The 22,170-nt window shown below is 37.6% G+C and overlaps 1 protein-coding gene across 3 annotated transcripts in view; it reads left to right on the forward strand.

Annotated features, from left to right (window-relative positions):
- The window catches only part of NUP42 (nucleoporin 42), a 31,081-nt gene extending 9,766 nt beyond the window's left edge, over nucleotides 1-21,315 (forward strand). For 2 of the 3 annotated variants that reach the window (XM_040260658.1, XM_040260660.1), the window contains exons 4-9: nucleotides 3,098-3,174; nucleotides 3,928-4,014; nucleotides 6,605-6,689; nucleotides 7,613-9,363; nucleotides 17,572-19,151; nucleotides 20,148-21,315. In XM_040260658.1, the coding sequence (XP_040116592.1) occupies nucleotides 3,098-3,174; nucleotides 3,928-4,014; nucleotides 6,605-6,689; nucleotides 7,613-8,190 (827 nt within the window). In that variant the 3' untranslated portion in view covers nucleotides 8,191-9,363; nucleotides 17,572-19,151; nucleotides 20,148-21,315. The remainder of the gene's footprint in view (nucleotides 1-3,097; nucleotides 3,175-3,927; nucleotides 4,015-6,604; nucleotides 6,690-7,612; nucleotides 9,364-17,571; nucleotides 19,152-20,147) is intronic. The other variant, XM_040260659.1, reaches the window with a different exon arrangement.
- The last annotated feature ends 855 nt before the right edge of the window (nucleotides 21,316-22,170 follow it).

The raw sequence follows: 22,170 nt of genomic DNA on the forward strand, positions 1-22,170 counted from the left end.
TTTATAAGGATACACCTTTTAAGTATTCTGTGTGCAAATGGGAAACACACATAAAGTAACAAATATGAATTTTTTTTCTATTGTAAGATGACAAGTGCTAACATTTGGAAATTCTGGATAACTCAGTGAACCAGTATTTTCCAAATGACCAGTATGTGAAGTTACAAAATTGTACATGGTTGAAAATTCATTCTAAGTGAAGTAATGTGAAAGGCACTCAGTTGTGTCCGACTCTTTGCAACCCCATGGACTGTAGAGTCCATGGAATTATCCAGGCCAGAATACTGGAGTGGGTAAACTAATTAATAGTTTGGTTCATTAGTATGATATCATTAATATGATTTGAGTCCACATTATAGCTAATCTTTAAGAAACTATTGCCTGTCAAGTTTTGGTATTGTACCAAAGAAGAATATCCACAATTATCTGAAAAGACTACTAAAGTCATCCTTGCCCAGCTACATATCTGTGTGAGAAGTTTTTCTTTATATACTTGAGCCAGGCAATGTATTGAAACAGATTGAAGCAGATTAAATAGCAGAAGCAGATATTATAATACAGCAGTCTTCCATTAAGCCATGCATTAAAGAGATTTGCAAACATAAAACAATGCCACTTATATACTAAATTTTTATTTTTTGTTTTGGAAAATAGTTTTTTTATTTATGTTGACACATTGATTTCTTATTTTTAAGTGAATTAATATTTTCTACATTTTTCAGTTTTCATTTCAAATATGGTGAATATTGATTAATGTAACCTATGTAAGCAAAAGGTCTGGAATCCTTAATTATTTTTAAGAATGTAAAAGGGTCCTGAAGTCAGAAAGTAGGAGAATTGCTGTCTTGTAGGCATCCTTTATAATGAATGAATTTTTCTTTTGCCACTAGAATGATACTGTATTTATACTTACCTTTGAAAGAATTGAGAAAATAGTCACCCAGATCAATTTCTGTCTTTGTGGTTCACCATGAGTGACTGATAGAAGGAAGAGAAAGTAACCAGAGGGACAGTGTTTCTTTACTTAGAGTGGTTATCTCTTTTTAGGAACCAGTATTGAAGCTGAGTCCTGAATGAAGAGATGTCTCTTCTGGGAAGATTTGAGGGGAAATGTTCCTGGCAATATAATAGGTAGTGCAGAGCCCGTTGTGCAAACAGGATTGGCATACTTGTAGATTAGTGAGGCCTGAATAGCTGGAGGAGAGGAAACAAGAGAAAGAGTAATATAATGTTAGGCCAGAGAGAGGCAGCCAGGGGCCAGATCATGTTGGGCCTAATTGCACTAGGAAGCCACAGAGAGTTTTGAGCAGGAGGAGGGATGTGATCTGATTAGAAAAAGCTTGCTTAGACTGTTACGTGAAAAGAAATGGTTTGCTGGGAACAGGGGTTAGGGGCACAAAATAGAGGAAGGGAAATGAGTTAGGAGACAGCTGCTGTTGACTGAGAGTTACTCACAGTGGAGACAGAATGGGTCAAATCCATGTTCTGTTTTGGAGCTAGAACTGGCAGGAGGCTTATTAATTAGATACGGACAACAAGAGAAATACAAGGTGATTCTTGGTTTTGTGGTCTGAGTAGTTTGTAAAGATGGTAAAGATAAGTTGTTAGAGAGCATTGAGGGTTCTGATTTGAATGTTTTAGGTTTTTTTATTTGAAGGTACGAATCTTTGGAGTTAGTGGTATCTGGTTACCAGTAATTCTCTGTAGAAAAATATCCTGAGCAATTTTCTTTCTTCTTCTTCTTTTTTTTTTTTTTTTCCTCAAAAAGTTTTCCTATTATGAAAGTTATATCATAGAAAATTTGAAAAATACAGAAATATGTAAATAAAATAAAGATCAACTGATTTCAGAGTTAATAGCTGTAACATTTTAGTGTATTTCTTTCAAAACATGTACACACTTATTTCTTATTATATATATAATTAGCAATCATAACCTAGTGTTGCAGAAGCCTTATTGTTTTCAATGTCTCTATTACTAGAAATACTAGAATGAACATCTTTTTAATGTAACACCCTTTGTTTACATGTTCAATCATTTCCTGAGGTCAGATTCTAGAAATTCTGTTAGAATCAAAAGATATGAGTATTTGTAAGGCCTTTGACATTTATTGACAATTTTCTTCCCAGAAAAGTTTTACCATGATTTCCATAATGGCAACTTAGAAGAATGTCCATTTCACCACATCCTTAATAACAATCATCCATTTTTAATTTTTGCCAATCTGATAAATAAAACATTGTATCTATTTTAAGTTGTATTTTTATTTTAAAAAAAGTTTGTATCTACTTATTTTTGCCTGTGTTGGGTCTTCATTATTGCAAAGGGGCTTTTTCTAACTGCATTGAGTGGGGGTTGTTCTCTAGCTGCGGTGCATGGGCTTCTCATTGCAGTGGCTTCTCTTGTTGAAGAGCACACGTCCTGGAACATGCAGGCTTCAGTGGTTGTGGCATGGAGGCTCAGTAGTTGCAGCTCGAGGGCTCTACATCTCGGACTCAGTTGTTGTGGCACATCAGTTTAGTTGCCCTGTGGCATGTGGGATCTTCCCTGACCACCAGGGAAGTCCTAAGTTGTAATTTTAAACTGAACTTTTCAATTTCATTTGTATACTGGCTATTTGAGTTGTTTTGTGAATTGTTTGCCCATTGCTCATTATCTTTGCCCATGTTAGCTTATTTTTCTTACTGATTTGTAAGAGCTATTAGCTCTTATACATTCTCATTAACTCTTCTGTCATATATGTTGCAGTTATGGTGTTCCCAGTCTACTGTTTGCCTTTTAATTTTGCTTGTTACAGTTTTTGACATACAGAATTCTTTTTATAAGTTCAAACGTATATGTAATCAACTCTTTTTCTTTTCTGTTATTATTCCTTCCACTCCGTTTATCTTTAGAAAATTTTACCCCTTCAATAATGAACTATATTTTATTCTAATTTTATACTTTATTAAATAGTCTAGTTTTTTAATTCTTTCCTTACGATTATGAAATTTTTCTAATGATCAAGATTAGCATATTTTCCTATCTAGCACCTCTCATTTTACTATACTATCAAAAGTATTGATATTTAAAGATTCCAATTGATTCCTCACTTCAGGTTTTACAGACATTTCACCAGAGGAGTTGAGACTTGAATACCATAACTTCTTAACCAGCAATAACTTACAGAGTTATGTAAGTTTGTTTCCTATTCATCTAACTAACAGATTAGCTGTTAATTATTGTCTTCTCTATAGTGGCTCACTTGTGTGTTGGCAAAGTGGATGAGGTCTATATTTTTTTTTCAGAAAACTATATTCTAAATTATTTTCTTTACAATTGGTTGGTTATCTAAAGTGATGAGAGTATACTTTGATTATAGTAACTACCAATGCTTTTATTTTTATTACCAATTATCCAGCAATCAGTCCCAGAAATCATACCCTTTCATCATTTGACAGACATTTATGGTGCGTCTCTTAAATGCAGACACCATGATGAATGCTAGAAAAACAAATAAGATGCACTGTTGGGTGCAGATTAGCCTTCTCATGTATCAGGTATCAAAAAACTGAAAAACTGGGTGAGAATAAGTTTAGTGCTTAAAGGAAATGACATAAACTGTGTATTTTCCTATTGTCTACCGTCAATATCATATCAACCAGTACACGTTTGTCTCCCATCCAAACATAATTATTAATAACTCTGTGCTGCCAGGTACTTGGGATCTTAACTAGGTGAATCAAGGAGCTGGAGGAAAGGGAAAGGGGTCTACAGCAGGAGTGTCTGTGGCAAGTAGGGGTAGATCAATGAAAATTTTACAAGTTATGGGCCATAAAAATGTTTTATAAATTTATTGTGACTTTGGAAATAAAGACATGAAGTTGTTGAAGAGATTACCTTAAACACTCAATACTGACACATTATTTTTCTGTCCTTTTTCTTCAGCTAAATTCTGTCCAGCAGTTAATAAATCAGTGGAGGAACAGGGTGAATGAACTGAAAAGTCTAAATACATCAACTGCAATAGCTTTGGTGAGTATTGGAGAATCTCCTACAAGGAAGTATCTTATCTGTTGCCTTTTTGCAGAATTTCATTTTGGATTTTAGCTTTTTGTGAAACAAAGCTAAAATTCTCTATCAAGAATTATGATACACATTCTCAAGAACCATAATATATTATCATTTAGAATCAAGGTTCTGGAATTCCCTTCTCTCTGTTCCTTAGTCAGAAAAGCACAGATAATTATGCTTTTCTAAAACTATTCTTAGGATTAGGTTTTTAATTTTGGTAGTACTAGTTTTGAAAATTGGGACATATTATATAATATAAATTCAAATATTCCAGGTTATCAGCATTTGAAAAGAAATTGCTTTGAAAAATGATATGAATACACATTTTAAAATTTATTTATTTATTTATTGACTGCATTGGGTCTTAGTTTTGGCACATGGTATCTCCATTTCAGCACGTAGGCTCTCTGGTTAAGGCATGTGGGCTTAGGTGCCGCATGGTGAGTGGGATCTTAGTTCCCCAACCAAGGACCAAACCTGCATCCTCTGCATTGGAAGGTAGATTCTTAACCACTGGACCACCAGGGAAGTCACATGGAGACTAATGCACACTTTGGTGACTGAAGGACACTTACCATATGTTCCTGTCTTATACAGAAATGCTGTTAGGAGATATATACGCACTGGTCCCCAAAGATACTTGATACTACTGTAGCATGTTCTTTATCTCTGTTGATAAAGTTTATTTTTCTGTCCCCAAAAAAATGTTCTTAAGAGCATTATTTTTAAATAAAATATTTACGTTTGGAATTTAATATTTCCAGTTTCCTAGGTGATTTTTCTTTGTACTTTCTGAAAAAAGCTATGAGAGTAGTAGCTGCCTGAACTTAGTGAATGACCGAAAGTCCCAATACCCTACTCCTTAAATATCTGCTTCTAAATGACTAGACTCTTGTGCAAGCTAGTTTCTTCTGCCTTTCAGTTGTTGTCATGCCATTTGAATTCAGTAGGACTTCTTGGAAGTATTTTTTCTCTAGATGAGAGGTGGCCCACCATCACCAGTGCTAATGTGTAAGGGGTAACTGAGTTCAGAGAACTACAGAGCTTCCTTCAAGGTTGGAAGTTCTGTGTTCTTTGACAGCTTCCAAGGGAACCTTCTGTAGGTGAGAATCTTGGATAGCCCACCTACAGCTGGCTTCAGTTCGGTTCAGTCGCTTAGTCGTGTCCAACTCCTTGTGACCCCATGAATCGCAGCACGCCAGGCCTCCCTGTCCATCACCATCTCCCGGAGTTCACTCAGACTCACATCCATCGAGTCCGTGATGCCATCAAGCCATCTCATCCTCTGTTGTCCCCTTCTCCTCCTGCCCCCAGTCCTCCCAGCATCAGAGTCTTTTCCAGTGAGTCAGCTCTTCGCATGAGGTGGCCAAAGTACTGGAGCTTCAGCTTTAGCATCATTCCTTCCAAAGAAATCCCAGGGTCGATCTCCTTCAGAATGGACTGGTTGGATCTCCTTGCAGTCCAAGGGACTCTCAAGAGTCTTCTCCAACACCACAGTTCAAAAGCATCAATTCTTCGGTGCTCAGCCTTCTTCACAGTCCAACTCTCACATCCATACATGACCACAGGAAAAACCATAGCCTTGACTAGACGGACCTTAGTCGGCAAAGTAATGTCTCTGCTTTTGAATATACTATCTAGGTTGGTCATAAAGCATCAATTCTTTATGTCCAATTATTCTTTTAATTCATTATATGGATATAATATAATTTGTTTATCCACATTCCTTATATGATAATTTGTTTATCACACAAGCTGAGAGAGAGAAGCTAGTCCCCCCCCCAAAAAAAAACCCAAAAACTGTAAACTGTATGATTCTATTTATATGAAACTCTAGAAAAGACAAATCTCATTTCTAGTAATAAAAAGTGGATGAGTGGTTCCCTGGGACCAGAGGTTGGAAGAGGGTTGCCTGGAAATGGACACACGAGAACTTTTATGGGTGATGGAAATATTCTACATCTTGATTGTAGTGATGGTTGTAAATTTATGAAAACCCATTGAAAAATAAATTTCTCAATGGATGCATCTTATTTTATGTAAACTATACCTCAAGACATTGAATTTTAAAAAATGCTGGGGACTTCCCTGGTGGTCCAGTGGCCAAGACTGCATTCCCAGTGCAGGCGGCTGGGGTTCTATACCTTGTTGAGGAGCTAGATCCCACAGGCCGTAACTAAAGGATCCTGAGTGCCACAACCGAGACCCAATGCAGCCAAATAAATAACTATTTTTTAAAAACAATGCCAGTAGGGTTTTCAAATGAGAGAAATAATATATGCTTGTATTAATGAGGAAGGACTTATTAGAGGTCAGGATTAAGTGAAAAGTTCATTGAAAAGGAGATTAACACTCACAATTCATGAGCCAGACCATCACTCTGAACTCCTTGAGAAAGGCCCATTTTTTCTATGCATATTCACTTGTGGGCATTTTTCTATGTTAAACAAAATGAAGACATTTTAAAGTGCACATTTGAAAAATTAAATTTGGCTAAAAGTGTACAGAAAAAGTACTTGAGTTATTCACTTGCCTACTTCTTTTTTAATAGCTGTCCGATTTACAGGATGGAGTGAATCAAGCAGCACCTTCATTTGGATTTGGCAATAGGCAAACAGTAACATTTGGGTCACCAGGTAAGTGACAAAGTCATGCAAGACTTGACTGATTTAGAAAAATGGAATTTTATGGGTTTCAAATACAAAGTCTGAAGGTGTCTCTGTGCCATTTTAAGTCACCCTTGCAAATTCTACCACCTTCCATAATAGCGCTTCAAAGAATTTGGCCTATCTAGCATTTGTGATTCAGAGAAGGCGATGGCACCCCGTTCCAGTACTCTTGCCTGGAAAATCCCATGGACAGAGGAGCCTGGAAGGCTGCAGTCCATGGGGTTGCGAAGAGCCGGACACGACTGAGCGACTTCACTTTCACTTTTCACTTTCATGCATTGGAGAAGAAAATGGCAACCCACTCCAGTGTTCTTGTCTGTAGAATCCCAGGGACGGGGGAGCCTGGTGGGTTGCCATCTGTGGGGTCGCAAGAGTCGGACATGACTGAAGTGACTTAGCAGCAGCAGCAGAATTTGTGAAATGGTGTTCAGGATGGGCACGTTCTTTGAAAGACCCTATGGCTCAGGTTTTAGATGTATATTTTAGGAATGGTTTTTCTAGAGTTTCATAGGACTACATAGCTACGGTAATAGCACCTATGAGGACTTTCTTGTTCCTGTACATAACAGCGTAGTTTTGTCTTCAAGTGACAGCTCCACCGAGAGGAGAGGACAAGTGAAGGTCCACTCCCTAATCCCTGAGATTTCTCAAGAGCTACCTTCTTAAGTGAAGGTAAATTAGAGTGGGAATGAGATCAGTGTAGCAGAAAGACAGGCCAACAGGGTTTAGTGAGTTTGTCCTAACTTCTCATTTTCACTTTTCTTCCTTCCAATAAGTTTCTCATCATCTAAACATGGCAGAAATAAGAAAAAGAAAAGGTGGGGGCAAGGTGGTAATATAGCTACATTTTTTGACTAATAGTTTCTTTTTTCTTTTTCTGGTTTTTGTAGGTTTTCCAGTGAATAACAGCAGCAGCAACAGTGCTCAGAATTTTAGTTTTAAACCAAGCTCTGGATTTGCTACAGCCCCTTCTGGAAGCCCTCCTGTGTTTGGGAATACTCCTGCATTTGGAGCTGTACCCACTGCCAGTTCTGCCATCGCTGCTGCTACTCCAACTTTTGGCCTTAGGAAACCCGAAATCACATCTGCTGCTTCATTTTCATTTAAAACCCCTGCAGCTTCTGGTTTTGGATCATCTGGGTTTTCAGGATTTTCACCTTCTATGGCAGCAAGCCCTGTTGGATCTCCAGTGGCCCCAGCTTTTGGAAGTGGCAGTTCTGCAGCTGGTTTTGGTAGTTCAGGCTCACAGCCTCACACTGCTTTCTCTAAGTCATCCAGTGATACCTTTGGAAACAACAGCGTACCTACTTCGCTCTCATTCTCGCTTGGCAGCACCACAACAGATAATGCATTATTCACACCCAAGGATCAACTAACAGCAGAAGAACTGGAACAATTTCAATCCAAGAGATTTACTCTGGGAAAAATTCCATTAAAGCCACCACCTGTGGAACTTCTAAATATTTAAAAGGGCAATTTTAAATACAGGAAGAAAAAAAAAACAGCTTTTAAAATTGTTTTGAGTGGTTCATATGAAAGAGGAGGTATATATATATATATAAAAGTGTATATATACACACACACATACACGTGTATATGCATATATATTACATGTATATTTATAAGAAGTATAAATTTTCAATAATAACAGGAGTTCTTAAATTTAACATTTTTCCTTGAGTCTAGCTATTTAAAACAACAAAAAATAGCAACAGTTTTTTTTCTTTTTTTTTTTTTTTTACTGTAATGATGAACTGAAAAAACTGTCAGGGTGCACTGAATAAAGTACTTTTCTCATTCTGTATCACTTTATACTGTCTTACCGTTTAAATTTTTACCTTTAAACTTTTTTTTTTAAGGAAAGAGATAATTTCTAGAACCAGTAGGGAAAAAATGCTTGTTTAGTCTACCTACTGAATAAACATCAGTAGCATGGTGACTTTCTTTCGTGTAAAGAAGATTCTCTTAAAGAGAGAAATATAATTTTTAAAGGGTAAAAGCTTTTATTTTTAGTACCTAAGAAGCATTTTCGCCTCATAATTTTTCCTCAGTTTTGGCCATCTCATGAACCATTTGAGTTTTTGTCAACAGTTTCATGCTAGTTTCTATCTTGGCCTGATTTTTATGTAATTCTGTTTTTCCTCACATTGTCTTATCAAGTGGATGGATTGTAAGAGGACTAGAAATTATGATCTCATATAGATGAAGAGCATTTGTGTATATATATATCCTTTGTAGATGCATAAGACATTTCTGGAAGAATAAGAAACTTGCTAATAATGACTACCTCTGGTAAAAGAATTGGTGTCTGTTAGGAGAAAAACTTTATATACCATTTTGAACTGTTTGCATATTTTACAATGTACATGTGGTACTTTGTTTTTTTTTTAGTTAAAAGAAGATCACGGAAAATTAGGAAGCTTTTTCCAACTAAACATTATTGGCAAGTTTAATGATACTATGATCAAGCTAGTTTTTCAAGATGCATTTTTGAAAAGCATTTTTATTTTAAACAAGTATTCAAGATGCATCTTTTGTAGGCTTTCTTCTTTTCAGGTAACAGAGAAGTAACTTTATAACTGGAAAAAGGTCATTGAAGAACAAGTCTAGGCTTTCTTCCACCTCCATTTACATTATTAAGGTATGCTCATTCCTTTTGGTGTATTTCTTAAAACCTTTCTATAAAATGTTTATTATAACAACTTTGGAAACTTAAAACAAGGAAATTAAAATTATCAGTAATCTCTTCCCCCGCCCAAGAATAGTGTATATAGAGGGTTGAAGACTCACCAGCTGTTTGTAGAGTTTTTATTAGAATTTTCAGATCTGTTTGGGTCTCCCTGTGTCCTCAGATTGAAGGAGTAATATCTTATATATATGGTTGATCCAAACAGCCAGAGACGTCATTAGTTGAAGCATATGTGTCAAGAGTTCTGTGTTCCTTTTTCAAGCCTCAGAAAATTATATAACTAGCACTGTGAGAACAGTTTCTTTACACAGATCAGGTATTGAACTGATTTTTAAGTGAAAATTTACCTATTAAAGATATATGCTCCACGTGATTTTAGCATACATACAAAGGACTTGGTCCTCAGGGGATCCAGATTCTCTGTTACACTTTTTGAAGAACTTTATGACTCAAACTTAAGTTTTGGAACCCCAGCATTCCAAATAAGAGGTGTATGTTTGAAACCATCCTTGGTATAGAGATGATAAATAGACCCTAAGTTCCTGTTTGATTTCAAGTTCTTTATAAGTACTTTCAATGTTGTTTTTTTTTTTTCCCAACTTACAGTTGACTCCTAGAGTTCTACTCATGGTATGAACCCTGCATAAAGGTAGATTAAGCTTCAAGACCTTAAAAAGGAGTGGAAGGGAAGAGGCAACCAAATGGTGCAAGAGCAAGTGCTGCCATCTGGATTTATTCAGTGAGGCAAGAACCAATTCTGACAGAGCTGGTCACATTGAACGTATACTCCCGAACAAGCACAGACAGCCCCATTTCACAGCTTCTACAACAGCTGCCTCAATTCTGACAGCTGGTCACACTGAACGTATACTCCCGAATAAGCACAGACAGCCCCGTTTCACAGCTTCTACAACAGCTGCCTCTTTTCCCTAGGACTTAGAGGACGGGACAGAATTCCATATAAGGTTTTATTACAGGTAAAATGATCTAACTAGCTTGATCACAGAAGGATAGAAGTATAACAGCTGAGAGCTAATTAGAAAGGGAGAGGGAAGCTGATATTAAAACTATTTAAAAGGTATAATATGATTTAGCTACAGAGTATGTATTGTTCAAGTATTGTTCATAAGAGTAAAAGAATCCAATCTGTTGTCCAACAACAGGAAATTGGTTAATCTGGTAGATTCATATATTGGAGTACAGCTTTTCTAAATGACCTGGGTTTTCACTCTGTAGTCAATGGACAAAAGCTTGTTGTTATTTATTATTTTATTATTATTACTCTAATTGCACTGACTGGGACACTCAGTACTGTGTTGAATAGTAGTGGTGAGAGGGGGCATCTTTGCCTTGTTTCTGATCTTAAAGGAAAAACTTTCTTTCATGATTGAATATGATATTAGTTGTGGCCTTTTCATGTATGGCTTTTATTATGTTGAGGTAGTTTCCTTATTTTCCCCAGTTTCTTGAGTGTTTTTATCATGAAAAAGTTTTTACTTTGTCAAATGTTTTTTTATGCATCAGTTGAGATGATCATAGGGGTTTTGTCCTCCATTTCGTTAATGTTGTGTATTTATACTGATTCATTTTGTATGGTGAACCATCTTTGCATTCCAGATACAAATCCCACTTAATCATGTGTAAATACTTTTAACGTGCTGTTGAATTCAGTTTACTAGTATTTTGTTGAGGGTTTTTATGTCATTATTCATCAGGAATATTTGTCTATAGTTTTCTTGTATCTTTTTCTCTGGTTTTGGTATCAGAACAATGCTGGCTTCATACCGTGAGTTTGGGGATGTTCCCTCCTCTTCAGTTCTCTGGAAAGATTGGTATTAATTCCTTAATTGTCTGATAAAATCCTTCAGTGAAGTCATCTTGTCCTGGTTGGCAGTGTTTGATTACTGCTTCAATCTCCTTATTATAGGTCTGTTCAGATTCTTTACTACTTGATGATTTAGTTTTGGTAGTTTGTATGTTTCCAGGAATCAATCCATTTCTTCTAGGTTATCTAATTTGTTGATATTTAATTGTTCACAGTAATCTTTTATAATCCATTTCTATTTCTGTGACATCAGTTATAATATCCACTCTTTTGATACTAATTTAGTTATTAGAATCTTTTAGCTCTTTTTCTTAGTTAATGTAACTAAGGATTTGCCAATTTTTGTGGTCTTTTTAAAAGACCATGTCTTAGTCTGCTCATTCCACCATAATAAAACACCATAGACAGGGTGGCTTACAAAACAGACATTGATTTCTCTCAGTTTTGGAGCCTTGAAGTCCATGTCAGGGTGCATGGTCAGTTCTGGTGAGAACCGTCTTCCTAGCTTGCAGATAGCTGCCCACTTGGGTACTAAGATGGCCTTTTCTTGGTATATGTGCATGAAGAAATAGATTCCTCTCTCTTCCTCTTCTTACAAGGCTACTAATCCCATCGTGAGGTTGCCATCGCATTACCTAATTTAAACTAATTATCTCTCAAAAGACCCCCACCTCCAAGTACCATCACTTTGGTGGTTAGGGCATCAACATATGAATGTGGGTAAAGGACACAAACACTCAGTTGGTTTTATTATTGATTTTTTCCCACTTTTTCTATTCTCTATTTCATTTACTATCCTTTCATCTTTATTATTTCTTCTGCTAAATTTATTTTTTTAAGGTATAAAATTATATTATTGATTTGAGATCATCTTTTTAATGCAAGCATTTATCTCTGTAAACTCCTGTCTTATCACTGCTTTTGCTTTCTTATCACTGCTTTTGCCTAGGTTTTGATGTGTTGTATTTTGTTTTCATTTGTCTCTAAGTATTTTCTAAGTTCCCTTGTGGTTTATTCTTTGACCCATTGGTTGTTTAAGAGTGTGTTGTTTAGTTTTCACATATTTGTGTTTTTACCTTCTGCTCTTGACTTCTAGTTTCATTCCATTGTGGTCAGAGAAGATACTTGGTATGATTTCAGTCTCTTAAATTTGTTAAGACTTGTTTTGTGGCCTAATACATGGACTGTCTTGCAGAAAGACCGTGTGTACTGGAGAAGAATGTGTATCCTGCTGTTCTTGGGTGAAGTGCTCAGTATATGTTTGGTTCAGTTATTCTGTAGTGTTAAGTCCTCTCTTTTTTTCATGGATCTCCTCTTTGTTCTATCCATAACTGAAAGTGGAGTATTGAAATATCCTGTTGTTACTATGTTGCTGTCTGTTTCTCCCTTCAGTTCTGTCAGTGTTTGCTTTATATATTTGGGGGTTCTAACGTTAGGTGCATGTACATTATAATTGTTATATCTTCCTGGTGAATTGACCCTGTTATCATTATATAATATCCTTCTTTGTCTCATATGATAGTTTTGGTCTTAAAGTCTATTTTATCTTAGTATGGCCACTTCTACTGTCTTTGGATTCCTGTTTTCATGGAATATTTTTCCATCCTTTTAGCCTATGTGTATCTTTAGATGTATAGCATACCTCTTGTAGACAACCTATTAGTTGGTTCTTATTTTTTATCCGTTCAGCCAATCTGTGCCTTTTAATTAATATATTTAACCTATTACATATAAAGTAATTACTGACAGGAAAAGACTTACTATTGCCATTTTGTTTATTGTTTTCTGTATATAACTTTTTTTTTCTTTTCTTCCTGCTACCTTATTTTGTGCTTTGCTGATTTTTTTTTGTAGTGACACATTTTGATTCCCTTTCCATTTCCCTTTGTGTATATTCTATAATTTCTCTGTGGTTACTGATGTAATTACATAAAGTGTTTTAAAGTTATAATATATTTTAAACATAATTTAACTTCAGTGACATAAAAACTGCTCCATTTCAGTTCTGCCTCACCCACTTTATGTTTTTGAGACAGATTACCAGATTATTTTAATATTGCATGTTTGTTAACATAGATATATAATTACTCTTTATGCTTCTTCTGTTTTTTAAATTCCGTACCAGATTTAAAAGTGATTTATGCACTTACATTCCAACACTACATAATTCTAGATTTATATTTTTACGTTTATGAAGGAGTTTTATGTTTTTGTCTGGTTTTTGTTGCTCTTTATAATCCTTCTGTTTTAACTTGAAGGATGCCCTTCAGCCTTTCTTTTTTTTCCAGCCAGTTTGTTTTCTGTTGATACCCCAGTGGTCAGATCTTGACCTTGTACTTCCACAGTGGTCACAACCATTCCTTCTGCTGCTGCTATGTGGTTTTCCAATTCTCCTCATGTATGTTGAGCTGGCAGTGCATAGCACATATTGGGCTGCAGTTCCAGGGGCTTGTACTTTGTGCCCTTGTAGAATTTCCTGATTCTCTTTCTGAGTCTGGTTAATGGCAGTGAGAACAAAGGCAATAGATTTGCAAACAAGTCGAGTCTTAGAGAGTTTGGATGCTGTGCTGCCTGGCAGTTCAGAAACATGCAGCTGGGACAGCTCCACCTTCAGGTCATCCATCTGTTTGAGCAACTTGTCTTTCTAGCCTGAAAGTCTCAAGACTTAATCTTGGCTATGGCTGTACAAGGTTGTTTTTAAAGTACGAAACAGATGAATGAAGACGTTTTCTTTACCCAGACATTAGTTTATGTTAAAAATTATTGCAGAAGAAGCTCAAGAGATCTGACTTCAATATTATTCATCAGATTAATATAATTTGATCAAATCAATAATACTTGGCAAATTAATATAACAAAATACCACTTCCTATCCATTAAATTGGCAAAAATCAGAGTCTTGCAATGATGGTGTTAATAAAGATGTGGTATTTTGGAGACTGTCGTGAGCTGCTGACAGGAGTGTGGATGGGTGCAGGCACTTCAGAGACGGTTTGGCAATATCCAGTAACGTTAAAGATGATCATCCTCTACAACCTAGAAATTTTTACTCCTCTGCAAGGCTCTTGCTCCTCGAAGTGTGGTCCTAGGACCAGGAGCATCAACGTCATCTGGGAACTTAATGCATATGTAGAATTTCAAGCCTCATCCCAAAGCTACCAAATCAGTCTCCATTTTTATGAGATTTATGGGAGGATGGTATGCACATGAATATATGAGAAACTACTGCACCTGGGAAAAGGAGACATATAAAACTAGTATTTTTCATAGTAGCAAAATATTGGAAACAACCAGAAGTTCATGCACAAGGTAACAGATACCCTTTGGTATAATGTGGTACATCTGTACAACTTGAGTTACACATATAAACAGCCCAAAAAGCACAGGTGGTATAATATACCACTGAAAGTGCAGAGTAGAAAACAATGCTATATATTGTTTATAAATTTATAAACATAGTAAAGGAATAACAGCCTGAGAAAATTAGCACCAGATTTAGAATAGAGTTTGTCCAGGAAAGGGGAAAAAAGAATGAGATTTAGAAGGCATATATAGGGAGCATTATACCTGTGATTTTTTTTTAATTTAAACTTATTATGACAATAGTAGAATTTTATAGAGTGGGTGATGAGTACATAGCTATCCATTATATTATTGTCTATGTTTTCCCATATACTTTAAATAAATTTATAAATTTTTAAAGATTTAATTTAGAAAAAAAAAGTCTTTCCTACCCTAAATTGTATTATAAAGTAGCTTTTAGATTTCTGAAGTAATCACTATGAATCGAGTAGTTTGTCAAATTGTTTCCAAATCTTGAATTAAATAGTCCACTCTGATGATACTTGTCATTCTAGTACTAAAGTACAAGGAGTACAGCTGTTCTAAAGAACAACCAACTGTGGATGTAGACCATGTTATTTTTGCTGCTAATGAAATCCTGAAAGTAATTCAGATATTTGTGGAGCAAAATAGAAATTATTTTTGATTCACTTGTTTGGGAAAGAGTATGTGTTTGTCTACTTATACCTGATGAGGAAGATAATCTAGAATCAATATGATAACTAGTTACCTTGAGGTTCTTTTCTCAACCACATATTATCAACCAGCTGGAAATCTATTCTTATTTATTTGGTCATTTATAACGTAAACAGCATTTAACTCTGTCAGCACTGAAACAGAGAAATAGAGGAATTATATATATATATAATTATAAATTTTATATATATATATATTTTGTAAACATAGTAGTATCAAGCTTTTTCATTTGGAAACCTTCTAGTGATTCTATATGACTCTCACCTCCCCTACACTAAAAAAAAAAAAAAGAAGACATGACTTTACTGGAATTATTAATTCAGAAGCTACTCAACTGAAGGACATTTATATACATAATTCAGTAGAGAAAACATAAGAGTGCTGTGTAAGAAAAGGTTTGCTTGATTTACAGGAATTGATGATCGTTAATATTAAGGATCCACCAAATGCAAGTGTTACATTAAAGATTCAGTCCTAAAATCTATTGAGAAGGTTTAGAAACAGCCTATGAAGGATTATCATAAGTTCTAAATGAAGTGTCAAGTTCCTCACCTGGAGCCCATCCTCAAAGATGAATGAGAATCAGTTCAGTTCAGTCACTCAGTGGTGTCCTATTCTTTGCAATCCCATGGACTACAGCACACCAGGCTTTCCTGTTCATCACCAACTCCCAGAGTTCACTCAAACTCATGTCCATTAAGTCAGTGACACCATCCAACCATCTCATTCTCTGTCATCCCCTTCTCCTCCCTCCTTCAATCTTTTCCAGCATCAGGGTCTTTTCCAATGAGTCAGTTCTTCGCATCAGGTGGCCAAAGTATTGGAGTTTCAGCTTCAGCATCAGTCCTTCCAATGAATATTCAAGACTGATTTCCTTTAGGATAGACAAGTTGGATCTCCTTGCAGTCCAAGGGACTCTCAAGAGTCTTATCCAACATCACAGTTCAAAAGCATTAATTCTTTGGTGCTCAGCTTTCTTTATAGTCCAACTTTCACATCCATACATGACTACTGGAAAAACCATAGCTTTGACTAGACGGACCTTTGTTGGTCAAGCAATGTCTCTGCTTTTTAATATGCTATCTAGGTTGATCATAGCTTTTCTTCCAAGGAGCAAGTGTCTTTTAATTTCATGGCTGCAGTCACCATCTGCAGTGATTTTGGAGCTCCCAAAAATAAAGTCTCTCACTGTTTCCCCATCTATTTCCCATGAAGTGATGGTACCAGATGCCATGATCTTAGTTTTCTGAATGTTGAGCTTGAAGCCAACTTTTTCACTCTCCTCTTTCACTTTCATCAAGAGGCTCTTTAGTTCTTCACTTCCTACCATAACGGTGGTGTCATCTGCATATTTGGAGTTATTGATATTTCTCCCAGCAGTCTTGATTCCAGCTTGTGCTTCATCCAGCCCAGCATTTTGCATGATGTACTCTGTATATAAGTTAAAAAAGCAGGGTGACAATATACAGCCTTGGCGTACTCCTTTCCCAATTTGGAACCAGTCTGTTGTTCCATGTCCAGTTCTAACTGTTCCTTCTTGACCTGCATACAGATTTCTCAGGAGGCAGGTCAGGTGGTCTGGTATTCCCATCTCTTTCAGAATTTTCTACAGTGATCCACACAGTCAAAGGCTTTGGTGTAGTCAATAAAGCAAAAGTAGATGTTTTTCTGGAACTCCTTTGCTCTTTTGATGATCCAGCAGATGTTGGCAATTTGATCTCTGGTTCCTCTGCCTTTTCTAAAACCAGCTTGAACATCTGGAAGTTCATGGTTCACATACTGTTGAAACCTAGCTTGGAGGATTTTGAGCATTACTTTGCTAGCATGTGAGATGAGTGCAGTTGTGCAGTAGTTTGAGCATTCTTTGGCATTGCCTTTCTTTGGGATTTGAATGAAAACTGACCTTTTCCAGTCCTGTGGCCACTGCTGAGTTTTCCAAATTTGCTGGCATATTGAGTGCAGCACTTTCACGGCATCATCTTTTAGGATTTGAAATAGCTCAACTGGAATTCCATCACCTTCACTAGCTTTGTTCCTAGTGGTGCTTCCTAAGGCCCACTTGATTTCACACTCCAGGATGTCTGGCTCTAGGTGAGTGATCACACCATTATGGTTATCTGGGTTGTGGATATCTTTTTTGTATAGTTCTTCTGTGTATTCTGTGAATGAGAATAGAACCATGCAAATTCAAATGGTAGAAAATGAAAGTGAAAGTCGCTCAGTCATGTCTGACTCTTTGCAACCCCATGGAATTCTCCAGGCCAGAATACTGGAATAGTAGCCTTTCCGTTCTCCAGGGGATCTTCCCAACCCAGGATGGAACCCAGGTCTCCTCCCTTGCAGGCGGATTCTTTACCAGCTCAGATGGTAACATATATGCTAAAGCACAGTGGTGAGTACATCAAAATGCTACAGAGAAGTTAATGAGCCAGGAGTCTGTGGTAACTTCCCAGAGGAAATGAATTTTAATAGTTGTGAGAGGAAAGTGAAGTCACAATGGGAAGGAGAAATAGCCAGAAGAGCCAGCTTCTAAAAAAAGAGAAGCTGAGCCTGGGAAGACTATATTCACTGTATGATACATAGTTTGAAAAGATTATCTCTTTAAGTAAAGAATCTAAACTTGAACTTGGAGGGATTAACTTTCCTAATCCTCTTATCTGTAGAATAGGTAATATACACCACCTACTCATTGTGTGACCAATAATTAATGTAACATGCTTAGCAGAGAAATTATGTTCAAAAATTCCATTAGTCACTAAAAGTATGCTTGTTCACTGTAGAGAATTCAGATCGCATAGAAATACATAGAATGAAAAGTACACTCCACATTCCTGATAACATTGTCTTTAACACTTTTGTGAACATTTCTTCAATCTTTATTCCTTATACATAGTCTAATAGTAACTATCGTTATCAATGCTATAATACTATTTTGCATCTTTACACTGAACAGAATGTTGCGAAGAAACTTCCGTGTCAGTACATATAGGCTTACCTCACTGTTTTTTTTTTTTAATTAAGAAGTGAAAGTGAAAGTGAAGTCGTGTCCGACTCTTTGCGACCCATGTATTGTATCCTACCAGGCTCCTCCGTTCATGGAATTTTCCAGGCAAGAGTACTGGAGTGGGTTGCCAGTTCCTTCCCCAATATACGAAGTAGGTTTATTAATATAGGATACTAGTGAAGGATAGAAGCAGGCAGGGAAGAGAGCTCCTCCCCAAGAACTAAGTGGGCTACATTTTTATAAGAAAAGGAACAGTGGGGAGGGAGAGAAAACCACCTTCTGCTTCCTTTGTAAAGCTATTACAGGAAAATTGGTCCCAAGGGGATGGTCATGTCCCAGGTCTCTGACAAGTTCCTGGGATGGTCCCCCAAGTGAGACTCCTTGGCTTTACACAGGAAGGAATTCAAGAGCAAGCCGTAGAAAACAAAGCAGAGATGCGCATTCCATGGGCAGCCTGTGGGCCGTTGTAGAAGGCAGGAGCAGCTTACTTCACTGTTTTTAAAGGCCATATAGTGTTCCATTGTGTGTCTACTCCTTAATTTACCTAACCAGGCCCCTCTACATGGGGCAACAGTCTTTTACTAGGACATTCTAGAACATACATCTTTGCATTGTGGGAGTACTTTGTAAGAAACGGAAATGCCGAGTTAAAAGTGTGAAAAGTTTTCATTTTAATAGAGTTTGCTAAATTATTCTTTGAAATGTCTTATTGATTTATCCTTCCCTGCTTTCCTTCCCACAATATAGGTCCAGAAAACAGAAGACAACCTATTCACATTTCAAAGCATAGTAGATGATGTATTTGTTATCATTGAAAATGCACATTAATAAGAGCCATGAAGACTGGGAGCTGGCTTGATCAGCAGCATTTCCGTAAATCCCTTCCAGTGAACCCCTGGACCAACCAGTCCAGTATGGACATTGCTTCAGCTCTTATGTGCTTTTTTTCATTAGAACAAGAGATCCATATACATATATATATAATATACATGCATAAGCATACATTATCAGATACATTATTATTATTATTATTTTATTATTATTATTTTGAACAAACATAACTGTTAGATCAATTAACAATAAGAAAAATAATTATTTTACTTCCAAAAACAAAGAAACTGGGAACTTCCCTGATGGTCCAGTAGCTAAGATTCCATGCTCCCTATACAGGTGGCCTGGGTTCCCTCCCTGGTCAGGGAACTAGGCCCCACATGCTTCAACTAAGACCCAGAGCAGACAAATAGATACATGAATAATATTAAGACATACAGACAAAGAAACAATCCAAAGACCCAGAGAGACAGGATTCCCAACTATTATGAAGATGCCATCTGCCCTGTATACTATTTTTTGTGCTTGACCACAGAAGCTAAATCTCATCAAAATGAAAAGGAAAAAAAAAAAAATCACTTATTGGCAGAAAGTACCACCTTAGGCAGCTCACTGGTGGGGGCAGAAGTGGACAGAGATGGCTTTAAGAAACAACTCCAGCTTTCTAACTGACTAAGCAGCTTCTAACAAGCCCAACCTGAGACAGAAATGAGTAAAGGCTGTCAAAGGGTGAGAAAATAAAATTCTGTCAGGAGGAGAGAACTATCCCCAAGTGACTGAGGCACCTTCTGACCTCATGTACTTCCTTGTCTAGCTTAGATCCCAGGGCCCATCAATCAGTCAGTTTTTTTTTAACATTTTAATTTATTTATTTGACTGTGCTGAGTCTTAGTTGCAGCATGTGGGATCTAGTTCCCTCAACAGGGATTGAATGCTGGCCCCCTGCATTGGGAACTCGGAGTCTTAGCCACTGGACCACCGTGGAAGTCCCCAGTCAGTCACTCAAAGATATGTACCTCGTGCACCCCCTTCCTCTAGGCGCTTGCGAGGTCAGCCTGAACCCCTGGGAGCCCGTCTTCCGTGACCTTGACACCAGCAGGGTGGAGTGCTGCTACAGACAGCTGCACTGTGGGTCCTGACCTGCGACCTCAGTGACGCTGCCCAGGAACCCACACAGTTCCTCTTGGGTGTTGGGCACCTGTTCCCACCTAAGCTGTTCTCCACTGTCGCCTAATCTATTTTCTCTCTGAAGGAGGGATCCCTCCTCATGCTTCACAGAGAATTCAAAGCCATCCAAGAGGACAGCGGTCATTCTCTTCTGCACTCCAAGTTCAGTGCTTCACACATGCTATGTGACACTACTAGTTATCCACTCCCCAGCTTTCTGGAGTCTCCCAGAAATGTCCCCCTTGCTGTAGCATCTCCTTGCTTGAGAGGGTGAGGAAACAGATGCAAGTGCTCTCCATCTTCTCGCCACCACTCCAGCTCTCTACTCCCTGTAACAGCCATGCTTCTCTGAATGTTCGCTTCACTTGATCGCTCCCCTCCCCGACCCAGTCTTGCCGCACTCTTCAACCCATTCTGATTTGCCTCCCACCCACCATTCCACTGAAACTGACCTTGCTAAGATCTTACTACCTGTTAGGCTTCTTTTCAGACTACCTTTACATCTGACAGCATTCCTGCCACAGCTCCCAGACTCTACTTCTTCTCTGAGAGTCAGTGAAGAAAAATGATCCCCAGGATTCCTGACACAATTCTCACAGCCCCTGATCCTGGATCACTCATGGAACACAGAGGCTCTTCTGATATCCTAGCCAAAGAGTTTCGTATGTACATATGATATGTAACTTTTTAACAGTTACCTAGTTTTCTGTTGCATGAATGTGTCATAATGTATTCAACTTCTCCTTTGATGGCTAGCATAAATAATGCCGGGATGCGCTTTCTTGTACCTTGACCCCCCACATGCACTCTCATACTCATGCTGTTCTTTCTTCACCAAACTCATCAAGCTCATAACTGCTGAATTGTGATTTTTGTGTTTTTAAGGAACTTTCCATCACACCACCAACGTGTCACATTGTATGTTCCTGTGACCACTTTGAGGAAGGGAAGGGGGGAGGGGACACCAGGGGCTGCAATATCTAGACTTTGTCTTCATTCTCTTCGGTTCACCAAATATAGTCCAGCTGTAAAGACATGAGCTCTAGACTGGCGATTCGTTTCTTATATGATATTATACAGGATGCTTGGGGCTGGTGCACTGGGATAACCCAGAGGGGATGGTATGGGGAGGGAGGTGGGAGGGGGGTTCAGGAGTGGGAACTTATGTACACCCGTGGCGGATTCATGTTGATGTATGGCAAAACCAATACAGTATTGTAAAGTTTAAAAAAAAAAAAAGGCAAAAAAAATAATAATAATTTCTCACGAAAAAAAAAAAGACATGAGCTCTATGAAGTTTACCCTAAAATTAGAAGAAAGAAAAGGTTCGATTTTCTATAGAAGCCCCACTTGCCTTCTCATCTCCCTGGGCCACCTGGGAGTGCAGAAGGGGTACCTTTCTCCTAATCTGTTCTTCCTCATAGCCTCTGCTTCCACCCTATCAATTCACAAGAACTGTTAAAAACCTTGACGTTTTCAGTTTCCTTTCTTTTTCCATTGTCTAAGAGCTGCAATGCCCCCAAGCCAGAGAAAGTTCCTATCACAAGCCTTCAGCCTCAAAGAGGTAACATTGCCCCCAGAACAATGCCTGACTTCTTAGCCCTTGTCTTGGTCTTCTGCTGGATGATCCTGTCCTTGCCCATCCCATACTGCCTCTGTCCTGCCAATCCATCACTCTGAAGCTATAAGTCAGCACTTCTGGCTAACTAAATGCAGCATCTCTCAGAAGAATGGAGATGTGTTCTTTCTGCTTCTGATGCCTGATATTTTAAAAATAATGTCTTTACAAATGCCATTTGTAAAAATAATGTCATTTACAAAAATAATGTCTTTACAAACCTCTCTGGGCTAACTTCTATTTAGAAGTCCTAGAACTCGGCTCTAACACCCTCCA

The sequence above is a fragment of the Oryx dammah genome, unplaced genomic scaffold (assembly GCF_014754425.2).
Source record: "Oryx dammah isolate SB20612 unplaced genomic scaffold, SCBI_Odam_1.1 HiC_scaffold_18, whole genome shotgun sequence".
Taxonomy (NCBI): domain Eukaryota; kingdom Metazoa; phylum Chordata; class Mammalia; order Artiodactyla; family Bovidae; genus Oryx; species Oryx dammah.